Here is a 16,345-nt window from a genome sequence, read left to right on the forward strand (position 1 = left end):
AATGCAATGTTAGTCTGTTTGGTGTGACATAAGCACTGGGAAAGTAAAAATGGGAGTAGTTGTTGTTTGTTATTTGGATTTTAGGAGCATTAGCAACTAAGGCCATATTGCTCCGGGATATGCGGTGGTCATTCCCTGACCTTTCCGCATCCTCCGTATTTGGTGGTGACGGACTCGAACCCCGGTCTAATCAAGAAGCGTGTGCTACCACTGCTGCTCCTTCCCACCTGGCTACGGAGGCGCCTTGTTGTGTGTGTGTGTGTGTGTGTGTGTTATTGGCCTAATGAAACTGATGAGCATAATGAGCAATAGCGCAGAGAAATAGGTGGGCCAATAAACCAGAATGTCTTATAATGGGGGACTTTAACTTTCCAGATATTGACTGAAACTTGTGGATTGGTCACTCGCACACTAGCAAGACTTTGCAGATTTATTGGATGACTGTTTTCTACAGCAACATGTTCAAGAGGCAACCAGTGGGAGTAATACCCTTGTTTAGATAATCAGCATGGATTATTCGTGCATTAAGAATTTTCAGATAAATGAAGTTGCAGTTGGGTGACAGTGATCACAATGTACTGATGTCAGATTTATTTAAAGATGTAACTACCATCAAGGGTGAAGGCAAATTCTTTTGCTTTAGTAAAGGTAACTACAGGGGTCTCAGACAGTTTTTTAATTCTATACAACGGGATCAACTGATGATGTTACCAACGTTGTATTCTAAATGGGGAAGACTTCAGGGATAAGTCCCTGGAGGCTACTAGGCTTTTTATTCCAACTGAGAAATACTGTTCAAGGTTTAGGCCTAAATGGATATCAGATGAAGTAATTAGGCCCATGGCAGAGAAGAAAAATGTATGAGATGCATATGAATTATCTGGTGACAGAAGCCTATGGCACATATAAAATAGTCTGTAATCAAGTCACAAAGGAGGTTAGGCAGGCGAAGGCAGATTACAAGACCTCTTTGGCAAAGGATGCAAAGAAAAACAGCAAAGAGTTCTTTGCTTATGTGAACTCTAGAAGGAAAGGGATGAATCAGATTGGACCACTTAACACAGATGGGTTGACTATTGAAGATAATGCTCAAGTAGCTGACAAAGTGAATGAGTATTTTGCCTCTACATTCACACATGAGATGTTATTCAAGGAGGTGAATGCCAGAAGTTTATCAAACTCTAGCAGGGAGCTAAGTGACTTTGTAATAACTGAGAGCAAAGTGGAGGAGAAATTGTTGAAGTTAAACATAAGGAAGGAACCTGGGGTGGATGGGATCTATCCAGTAATATTAAAGGAGTCAGCAAAGGAAGTAAGCACGCCCTTAGCCATAATTATGTGGGCTTCCTTAGACTCAGAGAAGGTTCCCATGGATTGGAGGTGTGCAAATGTATCACCAATTCAGAAAAGGGGTTCAAAAGGTAACACAAGTAACTATAGACCTGTTAGCTTAATTTGTGTTCTGGGGAAAATAATGGAGTCACTGGTTAAAGAAGCATTGCAGGATCATCTAGACAAGACTGCAATAATAGTTAAGACAGCATGGGTTTGTTAAAGGGAAGTCTTATGTGACCAATTTGATTGGATACTACGATGTGGTCACAAAGGAACCAGATGCAAAAAATAATTTTGATATCATATTTTTTTTTTTTTTTTTTATGTAAACCCCAAACACAAGAGGTATTAGAACCCATAGTACATAGTACTGTGCTTTGGTTGGAGGTTGAGAAGACGAAAGAAGATATTTGTTGATATTGGACTTGAATTTTTGTAGACTGTAATGTTCAGGAAATACGTATGAAGGAATGTTGTTCCAGAAAACGGCAGTTGAATGAATAAACGAGGAAGATGAAAAGCTGGTTCTGTGAGTTTGAAGTTGGACAGTAAATGGATGTTGGCTGGTGACTCCACATGTTCGGACTGTTTTGAAAGAGAGAGTGGGAATTATTGAAGCCAATTCAGAAGAACAGTACCCATGAAAATATCTGTAGAAGAGGCATGCAGCAGAAACAATATGTCTATGATCCGCCCTACCATGGAACAATATTCCATCGTAGGGCGGATTTGCGATTTATACAGAGTGAGCATCTGTTTGGAAGAAAAGTAACGCCGAGAGTGAAAGAGAAAACCAAGTTTTTTAGATGTAGAGGAAGCAATATTTGTAATGTGCTTGTGCCAAGAGAGATTAGAAGTCAGGGTAATCCCTAAAAGAGATATATCATTTTGCCTGGAAATCGGAGTGTCACTAAAGATAAGCATAGAAGCAGAAGAATCCTTTTTGTGAGATAAGAGACAAGACTGAGTTTTAGAAGGATTGAAATCAACTAAGTTGTCTTTGCCCCACCTGAAGATCCGCATATAAGGAATTGAAAGCAGATTTTCAAGAAGTTGAGGCTGATTGAGCAGGGCAAGGTTTCTTAAAATGGAAAGTGGAATGCAATGTGCTATCGTCGGCAAAACTATGGATAGGATTTCCAGTCAGTGGAAGAAGGTCATTAATATACAAGGGGGAAAGAACTGAACCTTGGGGGACACCGACATTAGTGGAGAAGTTAAAAGACAGAGAGCCATCTACCATCACCCCCAGTGAGCGATCAGAGAGAAAACTGGATAACTAATTATAAAAAACAGTTGTCAAACCATAAGATGGAAGTTTGTTTAGAAGACCTTTTTGCCAAACACGATCAAAAGCCTTTGAGATATCAAGAACAACTACTTGTGTTTCACTGAACCTTTCCATTGAATTAGTCCATAAATGGGTAACATAAGCCAGAATATCACAAGTAGATCGACACTGATGGAATCCATACTGGCAATCGTTGATCAGACCGAAGATTTCTAGGTAGTTTACTAAGAGTTGGTGGTTAATTGATTTCTCCATTACTTTAGAAAGAGTAGAAGTAATTGCAATGGGATGATAATTGAATTGGAGGAATTTGTCACCCTTTTTTAGGAACTGGCTGGATATGAGCAAATTTCCAAGCAAAAGGAAAAACACCTTTGCAATAAGAAAGTGAAAAAAGGCAGCAAAGAAAAGGAGTAAATTCGGGAGCACAAGTTTGAGAACAAGTGGAGAAATACTACTGGGACCTGGAGCTTTCTTAGTATCAAGGTTTTTCAAAATCCTTCTTACATCCTTTTGACGGAAGACCACAGGAGGCATTGAATGGAGCATGGTGGGAGGTGTTTTACCAAGATCATTAATACATGAGTTGGAAGAAATATGGAATGCTAGCAGGTCAGCTTTATCCTTGGCTGAAGTGACAACAGAACCATCTGGTTTGGACAGAGGTCGGAGCAGAGATGGGCAAAAGTTGCGGCCAATAACTTTGGCAAGAGACAGAATGCTCAGCTACCATTAGGGCAAGAAGCAAGTTTTCTACTCTTAGCCTGTAGTTTGATTAATAACTGCTTTACAATTGTTGCAAGATTTGGTGTAGGCAGAAAATGAAACTGAAGAATTAGAAACAAGCCAATTATGATATACAACGTTCTTCTCTTGAACAGCCTTAGCACATTTATTGGAAAACCAAGGTTTAGATAAAGGACAAGATTTTAAAGTGGAGTGTAGGATAAAGGATTCCATTCTTGCAAGAATAATTTCACTGAAACGATCTGAGCAAACATTGGCATCAGAAGTTTTGAAACAGTAATCTGATCAAGGAAAAGAAGAAAAGAAATCTCACAGGCATCCATTTTGCATTCTTGTAATGCCTAACAACAAGAGGTTGGGAATAGCCATGAGATAAAGGTTCCATTGGAGAAGAGACGATCACCAAGTTGTGAACTGAAGTGCCTAAAGGACTTCTCACTTCGACCGTGTACTTAGAAGGGTTGTTTGTGAGAAAAAGATCCAAGCGTGTTGGCCGTATAATGAGGATTGTCCGGTGTTCTTGTAGGTAAATGAAAAATCTGTGCAAGGTCATTAGTAATTGCAAAAGCCTCAGCATCTTGACCAGCTGGGTCGGTGTGACTAGAAAACGGAAGCCAGCTGGAGTTGTGAACATTAAAATCACCAAGGAAAATTACCTCACTGTTAGGAAAGTTGGACTGGAGAAAGTCAAGTTGCAAAGAGAGGAAGTCAAAGAGCTCCAAGTGAATAGTGGAGTTGGAAGAATGGTAGAGACAACAGATGAATTTGACACAATGAGGAAGAGAGAGATTTTAAGCCAGAGAAGATCGAAGAGAGGAGATTCCAAATTACCAAGTCTCTGACAGGAAATATCAGAACAGACATATGCACAAGTACCACCTTTGAGGCGAAAGGAATCATACAGCGAATAATTTGGGCAACTGAGATGAGCAGTAGTTGAATCAAATGATAACTGAAATTCTGTCAGAAAAAGTACATGGGATTTTGCAGACTGCAAGAGGAAATGGACATCGTTGAGATTTAGAATTGAGACCAAGTATATATGTGAAATGAATTTTGAAGTGTTTGGGAGGTTTAGATCTTTTCGCAGATAAGCTTGCTCTATTAGTTTGACAATTCATGGTGTATTCAATAGTAATAAAAAGTGGATGGGACATGCTGTATGAAGTAATGAAATTATTGGATATGGCATACACATGGTAAGAAGAATATACCCAGATTCTTGACATAACGTGGCCTCGACAATCCTTCCCCCGCACACACACACACACTACTCGGACTCCCTCCAATCACCATCTGGCAGAGTACAATTAGCAAGATTATACACTAGCTGATCCAGAAGCCTCCTAGGGAGTTACCAATAGGTTCGTTCCGGTGTACTAACTAGTGGCCGGCCTTGGAACACTGTTTTAGAGCTGTTCCCTTGAAATGTAAGGAATAATGGATCTCGCCACAATGTTCATCATAACCTCAAAAGTCATCAATCATACTGCATGATGGAAGAGATGGGGAAGGGTTGACCGGAACTGAGCTCTGGAGACTAAACCTGGGTTCCACCTTCAATAAGCAAAGTGGTGGTATTGCACTGGTTGATGGGAGTCATCTACCACCTAGTACTGCCTGGTAACATAGAGGGGCGGCATGCCTCCATGTGGTGTGGGTGCCACACCTTGTCCCCTGCTTACTTTGGTTCACACCTGCATGGTCATCCACCATCTACTTGTGCATGGAGGTTATACCCAGGATTACTAACAGTCCCACCATCGTGAAAGTGCAAGCAGAGGATTTGGTTGTCACAGACCGTCTGGACTTTGCCGAAATTGGTTCACTTGACTTGAGTGGCACCCAAATATCAGTTCCATCAGCGTTTTAAACTACCAGGTAGCAAGTACAGCTTGTCTGGCATATCTGAGAGAATATCTGTGACAACCTCAAGGACCATATACTTGGATTTCAGGAAAGCTTTTGATACTGTTGCACATGGAAGACTGCTGTACAAATTGGAGCAGAATGGCATTAAGGGTAAGTTGCTACAATGGATAAAGGGATGGATGAGTGGGAGACGACAGAGGTGGTAATCAGTGGACACTGCTCTTCGTGGACCAATGTTATTAGTGGAGTTCCCCAGGGTTCGGTGCTGGGCCAACTGTTGTTTTGTGTATTCATCAGTGATATTGATGAAAGTATATCAGGCTTAAAGGTCCAAGTTTGCAGATGATACAAAGGTTGGGTGGGTTGTTAATGATAGGAAAGACAGTATGCTACTGCAACAGGATCTAGAAAAGTTAGGTAGATGGGCTGAGAAGCTTCAACTGAAGTTTAATATTGAGAAATGCAAAGTACTGCACATGGTTAGCAGTAACCTATGAGAAACGTACCAACTGTGTGGTACTACACTAAGGGAGATGGAGAATGAAAAAGACATGGGTGTATTTTTGCAGTCGGAAATGAAATTTTCTGGCAGACGGGCTGCCAGAGCAGATTGCGGAGTTTTGTCAATGGTATATAAGAATTTTACTAGCAGAGACAAGGAGGTGATTACACCTTTGTATAAGGCAGTGGTTAGGCCACTCCTTAAGTACTGCGTACAGGTCTGGAGGCCTCATTTTAGGAAGGATGTAGAGTTGTTAGAATGAGTACAGAGAAGGACAACAAGGTTGGTGAGAGAAACAAAGGGGTTCTCTTACCAGGAGAAGCTTAAATCCTGCAAGTTGAAGCTTTTGGAGACTAGGCACCTGCGAGGTGATCTTATTGAGTAATACATGGCACAACCCATGCTGGTGTGGCAATTCTGGTAAATTCTCATATTCGTTCCCAGATTGTTCCACTAAATGCAACCCTCGAAGCAGTTGCAGACTGCATAGCAAATAAAACTCTCATAACCATTATAACAATTTACATTCTTCCAAATGAAGAATTAATACAACAAGATTTAGAAGATATAGTATCTCAGTTACTTTCCCCATTTTGTATATTGGGAGACCTCAATGGATACAGCCCTTTATGGGGTAACACAACCACAGACTGGAGAGGAAGACAAATTGAAAAATGGATAGAACAGAATGACTTTACCATGTTGAATGACAGAACACCTACATACATACATTTGCCATTGGTAAACAGCACAGCTGGTTGACCTATCTATATGCTCCTCAACGTTATTTCCAATACTTGATTGGTCAGTACACAGAGATCCTCTCAGCAACAATCACTATTTGATAATCATTGCCATGTCATCAGGAACCACTCCTGTCAATCATGTAGAAATCCCAGATGGAAAATAAATGAAGCAAATTGAAAAATGTATAAATCTGTTGCAAAACCAGATGCAGATAATATGAAGCAAAATCCGTTAGAGTCAGGAGCACAATATATAATAAATAAACTAATCAAAGCTACTGAGCAAAGTATTCCAAAAAAATCATCACACTTCCCAACACATTAGCATTACCAAGGGCACATTATGCAAGAAAGCAAGCCTATATAGCATCAGCCAAAAAACACACACACACATACCCTTCGCATTTCACCTATCCACTTGCTCCAAATGTTTGTCTAGTTCTGCTTGAATCTGTTTAAGCTATCAACTTCTACAACGGCAGATGGAAGTTTGTTCCAGCAATCAACCACCCACTGGCTAAAGGCAAACTTCTGCACATCTATCCTACAACTGTCTTTCCTCAATTTGAATTTATTCACTCTCAGATGGGCTGAGCAATTATTCTGAGCAAGAGTATCCTACAACTGTCTTTCCTCAATTTGAATTTATTCACTCTCAGATGGGCTGAGCAATTATTCTGAGCAAGAGAAAGAATCCTATCAGCATTGAGCATGCTCAAAACCATTCAAGACTTTATACACCTCAATCAGATCACCTCGCAGGTGCCTAGTCTCCAGACACTGTAATTTGCAAAACTTAAGCATTTCTTCGTAAGAGCAATCCTTTGTTCCATTCACTAATCTTGTTTCTCTTCTTTGTACTCGTTCCAACATCTCTACATCCTTCTTAAAATGAGGCCTCTAGACCTGTATACAATACTCAAGGTGTGCCTGACCATTGCCTTATACAAGGGGATAATTACCTCCTTATCCCTGATAGAAAAGTTCCTGTATATCATTGACGAGACATCATAAGCTACTCTAGCAGACTGTCTACACTGCTCAGAAAACTTCATATCTGCCTGCCCCAGGTCCTTTTCACTCTCTACCACTGTCTGTGTGGTACTACACTGTTGATATGTTACTCTGGGGTTACTGCTTTCCATATGCGGTACTTTACATTTGTCAATGTTAAACTTCAGTTGCCACCTCTCAGCCCATCTGCTCAACCTTTCTAGATCCTATTGAAGCAGCGTACTGTCATTAGTGTCATTAACAACCCTGCCGACCTTCATATCATCTGCAAACTTGGACATTAAGCCTAATATACCATCATCAATATCATTAAGTCCTGCAACCATTTTCACCATGATGGACTAGCCTCTGGGAATCAGTAAGCTCAGAGAGATGGGGAACTCCCATTGCATTTGCTAATGCTGTTCTGTTTTGTGGTGGCAGATTCGACTTCCAATTGGCCCACTTCAGCAGCTATTATTCAGATGCAATGAGAGACTTTTTGGTCATTAGGGTGGCTGAAGTGCATACTTCTGACATGTACAATAGTAGTGGGTAGCCACTTATAGTGATGTATTTCTTAATGATTCTAGGATCTTTAATATGCAGATTTTTTTTGTCATTGAATGCAGACTCAAGGCTTGTGAGGCATGAGTTTATCCAACTGAGTATTAAAACAGTTTAGGGTTAAACATTACACCTATGTCAGAATGAGTAGTTACTCTGTTATTATACTCTATTATACCCCTTTGAGGATCAAGTTAGAATAGGAGTGATAGTTATATGAGGCACTTTTCAAGGAATCAGTAATCAACTTTTGTTTACTGAATCAACTTTTGTTGAAGCTCTTTAATGTCAAACAAAAATAACAATAACAAAAGCCAAACTCTGCATAAAAGTAAGGATTTTGGATTCTGAGTTTACTGAAGGAGCAGAGCTTGTTAATGATACCCATGTTGTTCAGTGTAATGTCAGTAGAGTATGCTGCCAATTTTAGTATTAATAGCGGCAAATGGTGCAAGACAGTAAGCTTATAAAGCATCAGCCAAAAAAAAAACAAAAAAAAAAAAAAAAACCCCATCCCACATCACCTGCCCATCCTCTCCAATAATTTATCTAACTCTTCCTTGAATTTATTGAAACTAGCCACCTGCACATCAACAGATGGAAGTTTGTTACAACATTTGACTATTTGCTGGCTGAAGGCAAACTTCCATACTTCTATCCTACAGCCATTCTTCCTCAATTTGAATCTATGCCTTCCTCACATATGTAGTCTGAGCAAGAGGAAGATTGCGATCAGGCTTTGAATAGATTGAGCTGCTCACTCCATTCACAGCCTTAAACACCTCAATCAGATCACCTCACAGGTGCCCTAGTCTCCACTAATCCCTTCACTAATCTCATTGCCCTTCTATGCACCCATTCTGGCAGATCTACATCCTTCCTGAAATGAGGCCTCCAGACTTGTGTGCAGCCTTGCCAGTGAGTTTCCCATTTCCCTTACAATTTGCAGCATGAGTATTGATTTTGGGCAAAGTATATCAAGTTCTTTTCTTGATTTATAAAACTTACTATCAAGTACCACTAATCAGTTTGCTTTGCCTGCAGTTTTGCCATTGATGGATTGACTGCATGAAAGTGTGAGTGATTATTGAAACAAAGCACAGTCCTCAAAAACCTCCCTGTATTTTATCTAGTTTTTCTCTCCTGCTGTTCTCCACCATATCTTTATCAAAAAAAAAAAAAAAAATCTGTTTTTAATATTCTGATATATTCCTTCACATTCCATGGAGCCAGAAGAATTTGCATTTTCATTGTAACTACTTATAGCAACTGATAAACCAGTACAACATCTAATAAAAGGCTGAGTTTTTTTTTTTTTTTTTTTGTGGCAGTATACAGGCAGATTCAGTCATGTAATATGCACATTAGTGACCATGTTTAAAAATATACCTATTCATTACAAAGATATATGAATACTGATAATAATAATATTTAATAATCCCAAGTTAATTATGTTAGGTCAATCAACTTAGAGATCCTAGAAACCAGCAGGACTTTCTTTTGAGAAGAGTAACAAAACAATGTTGAAATTAGAAATTTCTGTGATTAATAACAGTTTACAGAAAGCACAATTAACAGCTTTACATCTCATAGTCAAGAAACACTACAGTGAAATGGGTAAGTCAAATAAGTACAGTAGAGTGTCGAAGATCCGAACATCAATAATCCGAATGAGCCAGCATTTATTTATTTTTTATGCTGGTGCCATAAAATAATTACAGTAAGTGCTGGTTATTCTGATCATGTTTATGAATTGAATTTTGATTCAATTAAATGGCAATTCTAATAAGCTAAAATCGGAGAAATATTATCCACAGGCTATAAAAATGAAGATATAAAGCACCAATTTACACTTTTATTACCTTACCAATTAACAAAATTAAAAGATACTTGAAAATTGACAAGCAAACTGAATGATGAATCGACAAACGATCAACAAACTGAATGATGAATCGACAAACGATCAACAAACTGAATGCTGTCCAACTCAATTACTCTTGCCGCAAAGAGTGAGAGATCTGGCAATAACGAAACGAAGTTCAAAAATGGTGCAGCAAAAAATAAGTAATTATTTTCGTTAAAGGCCAGCCTATGCATATGTGCTACTGTGACTGAAAGTTCTATTTGTTTTGTTACCTATGAATAAAAATACATAAGCACAACTGGTGCCACCGTAGCCAGGTGGGCAGGAGCAGCAGTGAGTAGCACATGCTTCTCGATTAGACTGGGGTTTGAGCCTGTGACCACCAAATATGGAGGATGTGGAAAGGTCAGGGAATGACCACCGCATATCCCCGGAGCAATATAGCCTTAGTTGCTAATGCTCCTAAAATAAATACAACTTAATTTTTTTATTTCTAAACTTACTAAACCTTTTTTTTTTTTTTTTTTTTTAGTCTCCATAACAGTATTTTTGATAAGTTTGAAAATCCAAACAAATCAGAAGTCCGAACTACTCACAGTCCCAATTAGTTCAGATTATCAATGCTTTACTGTAACTGAAATTTTATACCAGAAAGATAGTTATACATGTATTGTTATAATAGTGTAGTGACTTTTTTGAGTTATTATGAATATTTAATCATTGACGTCATTCTGTTTTTATTTTAGTTTTCCAAGAATCATCACTGAAAGTTTTTCATTTTTAGGAACGTCCATTGATCAGTTAGGTGATGAAGCGTAAGTAACTTGACTAAGGAATCATTTTAAATGCCAGCTGTTTATCATTATGCGTTAGATAGATATCGTGAAATTTGGTATTGGAAATGTAGGAGGACATTTTTATCCTCCTTGCATTTTTAGGCTAGAAGGATTTAAATGCTTAGTAAATAGTTTTAATGCTCATAGTAGAATCACCTTCGTATTACCACGAGTTGCACTACTCTTGTTATTTGCACTACTTTTAGGCATTATTGAAAAGTTACTCTATCATTATTTAAAAGATTAGATGGTGCTGTGACATTCTGTATCATAGCTGCATCTGGTAGTCAGTGATGTCAGTTTCCTAAGAAAATGGGTGGTAATAAAGTTGCTTTGTTTCACATGAGTTCGCACACTGTATGTGAAGTTTGAACTTTGAAATGGTAAAATAGGTAGTTATTTTGGTTATCACAAAATTATGAAAAGTAGGAGGACTTCCTTGCCCTCCTACTTTTCATAATTTTGAAGTTTTAATCTTCCACAGAAAATTGTGGATGCCAAGATTTGAACTGAGGTTTCACTTGAAGACATTCTTTCAATGACAATAGCTGCCATTATTTAATTACCAAATCTAAAATTACAAAGGATTGAGCCATGAGCACATTGAGCCATGTGTTGAATTTTGGCCTATTCCAGTCATTCTGAGACAACTAGATTCTCAGGTTGCACCTTTGCATGAGGAGGAATAATAATGTTATATCCCTCATCTGCAAGGTTTAAAAATACTATGAATAGTAAGTATGCTGAAAGTGATTACTCAGATGTAAACCAACACTTCCCAGATTGACTGGAATTTGTGGGTTTGTCACTCACACACTAGCATGGCTTTTGTGGATTTATTGGATGATTGTTTTCTACAGCAACATGTTCGGGAAGCAACTAGAGGGAGTAATACTCTTGATCTAATTATCAGTAGTGATTCTTCATGCATTAAGAATCTGCAGATAAAGGAACCACTAGGTGGCAGTGATCACAGTATGCTGAAGTGGGATTTACTCAAAGAGGTAACTACCATCAGGGGTAAAGGGAAGGGTTTTTGCTTTCGTACAGGTGACCATGGTGGTCTGAGATAGTATTTAAATTCTATACGGTGGGACCAACAGCAATTTCAAAATGGGAAGCATTCAAAGAATTAATCTTGGAAGCTACTAGGCTTTTCATACCAACTAAGAAATATTGTTCAAGGTTTAGGCCTAAATGGATGTCAGATGAACTAATGAGACATGTGGCAGAGAAGAAAAATGCATGGGATACATATAATTAACAGGTGTCACAGAAGCCTATGATAGATATAAGCTGGTCTGTAACAAAGTTAACCCCAGGGGCTCACATTTGGTGATTATGGGCTTGGCACACCCAGGGTCCTGAGCTGGATATAATCATTCTTCTCTTTCTTGGTGATTCCCTTCTACTCTCTCTCTCTCTCTCTCTCTCTCTCTCTCTCTCTCTCTCTCTCTCTCTCTCTCTCTCAGGGTAATTCAGAAATCTATTTTTTTTTTGGCTGGTGCACCAAAAGCCTCAAGCTTCCTTGCACCATATGGCTAATAATAATAATAAAGTCACAAAGGAGATTAGGCAGGCAAAGGCAGATTACGAGAAACCTTTGGCAAAGGATGCAAAGAAAAATAGCAAGGAGTTCTTTACTTAAGTGAACTCTAGGAGGAGGGGGATGAATCAGATTGGTCCACTAGATATTGATGGTTCAACTGTTGATTATCCTGCTCAGGTAGCTAACCAACTAAATGAGTATTTTGCATCTACATTCACACATGAGGAGTTATTCAGGGAGGGGAATGCCAGAGGTGAATTAAACTCTGGCAGTGAGCTAGATGATTTTGTAAGAACTTAGAGCAAAGTGGAGGAGAAATTGTTGAAGATAAACATAAGAAAGGTGCCTAGGGTGGGTGGGGGTCTATCCAGTTATATTAAAGGAGGCAGCAAAGGAAGTAAGCAAACCCTTAGGCATAATTATGAGACCTTAGACTCAGGCGAAGTACCCATGGAGAAGTGCAAAATGGAGGATCAAAGGGCGACACAAGTAATTACATACCTGTTAGTTTAACTTCTGTTCCAGGGAAGTTAATGGAGGCAGTGGTCAAAAAGCACTGCAGGATTATCTAGACAAGACTTCAGTTATAGCTCGGACGCAATATTTGGATCTTAGAAAGGCTTTTGATACTGTTCCACATGGAAGACTGCTGCACAAATTGGAGCAGTGTGGCATTGGAAGCAAATTTCTGCTATGGATAAAAGGATGGTTGAGTGGGAGAAGGAGAAGACAGAGAGTGGACACTGCTCTTCATGGACTAATGTTATTAGTGGATTTCCCCAAGGTTCAGTGTTGGTCCATTGTTGTTTTTTGTATTTATTAATGATATTGATGAAGGTATATCAAGCTTAATGTCCAAGTTTGCAGACGATACAAAGGTCGGCAGGGTTGTTAATAAGATTATGTTGCTGCAACAGAATGTAGAAAAGTTGAGCAGATGGGGTGAGAGGTGGTAACTGAAGTTTAACATTGACAAATGTAAAGTACTGCCTATGGAAAGCAGTAACCCCAGAGTAACGTATCAACTATGTGGGACTACACTCAGGGTGGTAGAGAATGAAAAGGACCTGGGGTAATTGTGCAGGCAGATATGAAGTTTTCTGAGCAGGGCAGATGGTTTGCAAGAGTAGCTCATGGCATCTTGTCAATGATATACTGGAATTTTTCTAGCAGGGATAAGGAGGCGATTATCTCCTTGTATAAGGAAATGGTCAGACCACACCTTGAGTGCTGTATAAATGTCTCATTTTAAGAAGGAGGTAGAGGTGCTCGAACAAGTACAGAGAAGGGCAGCAAGATTAGTGAATGGAACAAAAGGTTACTCTTATGAAGAAAGGCTTAAGTTTTGAAAATTGCAGTGTCAAGCAACTAGGCACCTTCAAGGTGATCTGATTGAGGTGTATAAAGCGTTGAATGGTTTGGGCATGCTTAATGCTGATGGGATTCTTCTTCTTTCTCAGAATAATCACCTGAGAGGGCATAAATTGAAATTGAGAAAAGACAGTTGTAGGACAGGACAGATGTGCAGAAGTTTGCCTTTAGCCAGCAGGTGGTTGATTGCTGGAACAAACTTCCATCTGTTATTGTAGAAGTTGATAGCTTAAATAGATTCAAGGCAGAACTAGACAAACATTTGGAATGAGTGGATGGGTGAAATGAGAAGGGGAATGTTTTTTTTTTTTTTTTTGGATGATGCTATATAAGCTTGCTTTCTTGCATTATGTGCCTATGCTAATGCTAATAAGCTGGAGGTCTGAATGGGTGGTACTCACAGAGAAATGGCTGAGCCTTTGTGATACAAGATGATTCCCATCACTTTGGCACCTTACCATCTTGTCTGTCATGTGGTATGAATCATGTCTTTTGAGAGTCTATGGGCATCATGATTATCATGAAGATCCAATATTTCTTATATTAGTATTAGCTATATTAATGCAAGGAAGCCACAGGCTTTTGCTGCATTGGCCAAAAAAAAGAGCAAAAAGTAGATAAGAAAATACAAATTATTAATTTTCCTCCTCATGTAGGTAACCATCTGGTAATTGTCTTTTCTAATAATCAGCAACTTGCTGGTTAAAAGAAAACTTCCTGAGTCTAGTCTAAACCTCTTCATGTGTAATCTGAATTTATGATCCCTAGTTCTGGAGCTTATTATAACAGTGAAATCTGCTTTTATTCATGTTACTAACCCTTTTCAGAGCTTTATAAACCTCAGTGGTCCTCTCTAAGGTGCCTAGCTGCCAAACTCTGTAGTAGTAGTAGTAATGGCAAATGATGCAAGAAAGCAAGCTTATATAGCATCAGCCAAAAAAAAAAAAAAAAAAAACCCCGAAAAAAAATCAAACAAATCTGCACAGTTGAAGAAAGGTTACAAAATTTAAATTTACAATATATTACAGAATTTAAATTAACAATGTATTACAGAAATTAAACTGTTACCAAAAACTTTATCCAGTATTGAAGTTAAAATTAAGCTATTGAAGTTACCAGAAATAATTTAACTTAGCAAAAATAGTTTAGAAAAGTTAAGAATTAAATTTACAAAATTCGGTAGACTGTTGAAATAATGGCACCCCTAATATGAAACATTCGAGCTAACGCCACATTGAAATCGGTTGTTTATAAACGGTGCAGATGTCTTGCAGTGCCGGAAAAAGAAAAAGGCAAATCACACAATTACTGTATTTGTTTACTTTGCCATTTTGAAAGTGAATTCTGTACTGATATCACAGATTATACCATTGTTTTACATTTATTTTAAATTAAAAACCCCTCACTATGGCTTCTAAAGTTAATAAACCTCATACAAAGAAGAAAAGAACAACAACAACATTAAAGCTTAGTGACAAACTTGATATAATTCAAACTATTACATTAGGTCACCCAGAAAGTTAATTCATATACCCATGTGTATTGTGTCTATAAATTTCATGTATTCTTTGGTCGATTTGTCTGTTTTTCTGGATGAAAAACTCAGTTTTTGAGGGGAAAAAACCTTGCTATCTCTGCCTGAGACTGACTAACTTAGCCACAGAGTGAAAAGAGACCATAAAAGTTCCTCACGTCACGACGGGATTCGAACCCGGGCCTTTTCCACCCAGTGTGGGGATTATGGGGACAATACCACTGTGCTACCCATGCAGACTAAACTTTATATAAAAATAGAACAGGGCATAAGTAGGAATGTATTAATGGCAGAATATAACACTGGATTGCCAACATGTTTGTTTTTTTATGTGCAGTTAATGAAATTGCATTCTTAATCTCTCTATTTTTTATTTAGTCTCATTATTTCTGTATTAAATTTATTAAAAATAAAACTTTTTAGATAATGGAAAAATCAAAATAACAGCACCTCGATTCCCCAAAGGTGCCATTATTCTGAAAGTCTACTGTATTATAGAAATTAATTTCACAAAATTACTGAAATAAAATTTACAGATTTATGAAATAAGATTTAAAAATTGCAGAAATTTAATTTAAACAAATTTTAAACAAAAATTGTCTATCAATCACAGATCGTAATCCCCTTCAGTTAATCTTCCAGAGTCATCTTAAAACATATCTGCTCTCTTCAAATGCCTAGAATAGTTTGAGGATATATTTTGAATGTACATTTTTAGAATGGCTTTTGTAGGGCTGCTGATAGATACTCTATTGGACCAAACTTTCTGGTAATACTAGGAGACTTCTGGATTAGCTAATATATAATCTTGTGGCTTCTGTTCTGACAACTGTGTGTCAGTGTGTATGTAGGAGCCACTGCTGAGACCATATTATGTTAAGATGCCGGATATATCTTGCTTTTTTTTGTATGTCATATCTACAAATTTTATCATATAACTCATATAACATCTTCAACTCATATAACATCTTCCTCCCAATAACTTTCACCCCATTGTGTCATGAATTGGCAAACTAATGGAAAAAAATTATCTTCAAGAGAAACTAAACTGCTGAAAAACTTTTGAATTCATTTCAAAAATATACTTTCTCAATTATTGGTCGCCTCAACCACCACTCATTTCATTGACCTAAAATTG

At 38.1% G+C, this 16,345-nt stretch overlaps 1 protein-coding gene across 1 annotated transcript in view; it reads left to right on the top strand.

Moving 5' to 3' along the window:
* LOC150088446 (UTP--glucose-1-phosphate uridylyltransferase-like) overlaps window positions 1-16,345 on the top strand; it is a 225,451-nt gene that overhangs the window by 101,172 nt on the left and 107,934 nt on the right. Inside the window, exon 6 of the mRNA XM_090370162.1 lies at window positions 10,664-10,732. Within this exon, the coding sequence (XP_090226288.1) occupies window positions 10,664-10,732 (69 nt within the window). The remainder of the gene's footprint in view (window positions 1-10,663; window positions 10,733-16,345) is intronic.

Source organism: Mastigoproctus giganteus, chromosome 3, assembly GCF_048544385.1.
Source record: "Mastigoproctus giganteus isolate SK-2022 chromosome 3, ASM4854438v1, whole genome shotgun sequence".
In the NCBI taxonomy this organism is placed as follows: domain Eukaryota; kingdom Metazoa; phylum Arthropoda; class Arachnida; order Uropygi; family Thelyphonidae; genus Mastigoproctus; species Mastigoproctus giganteus.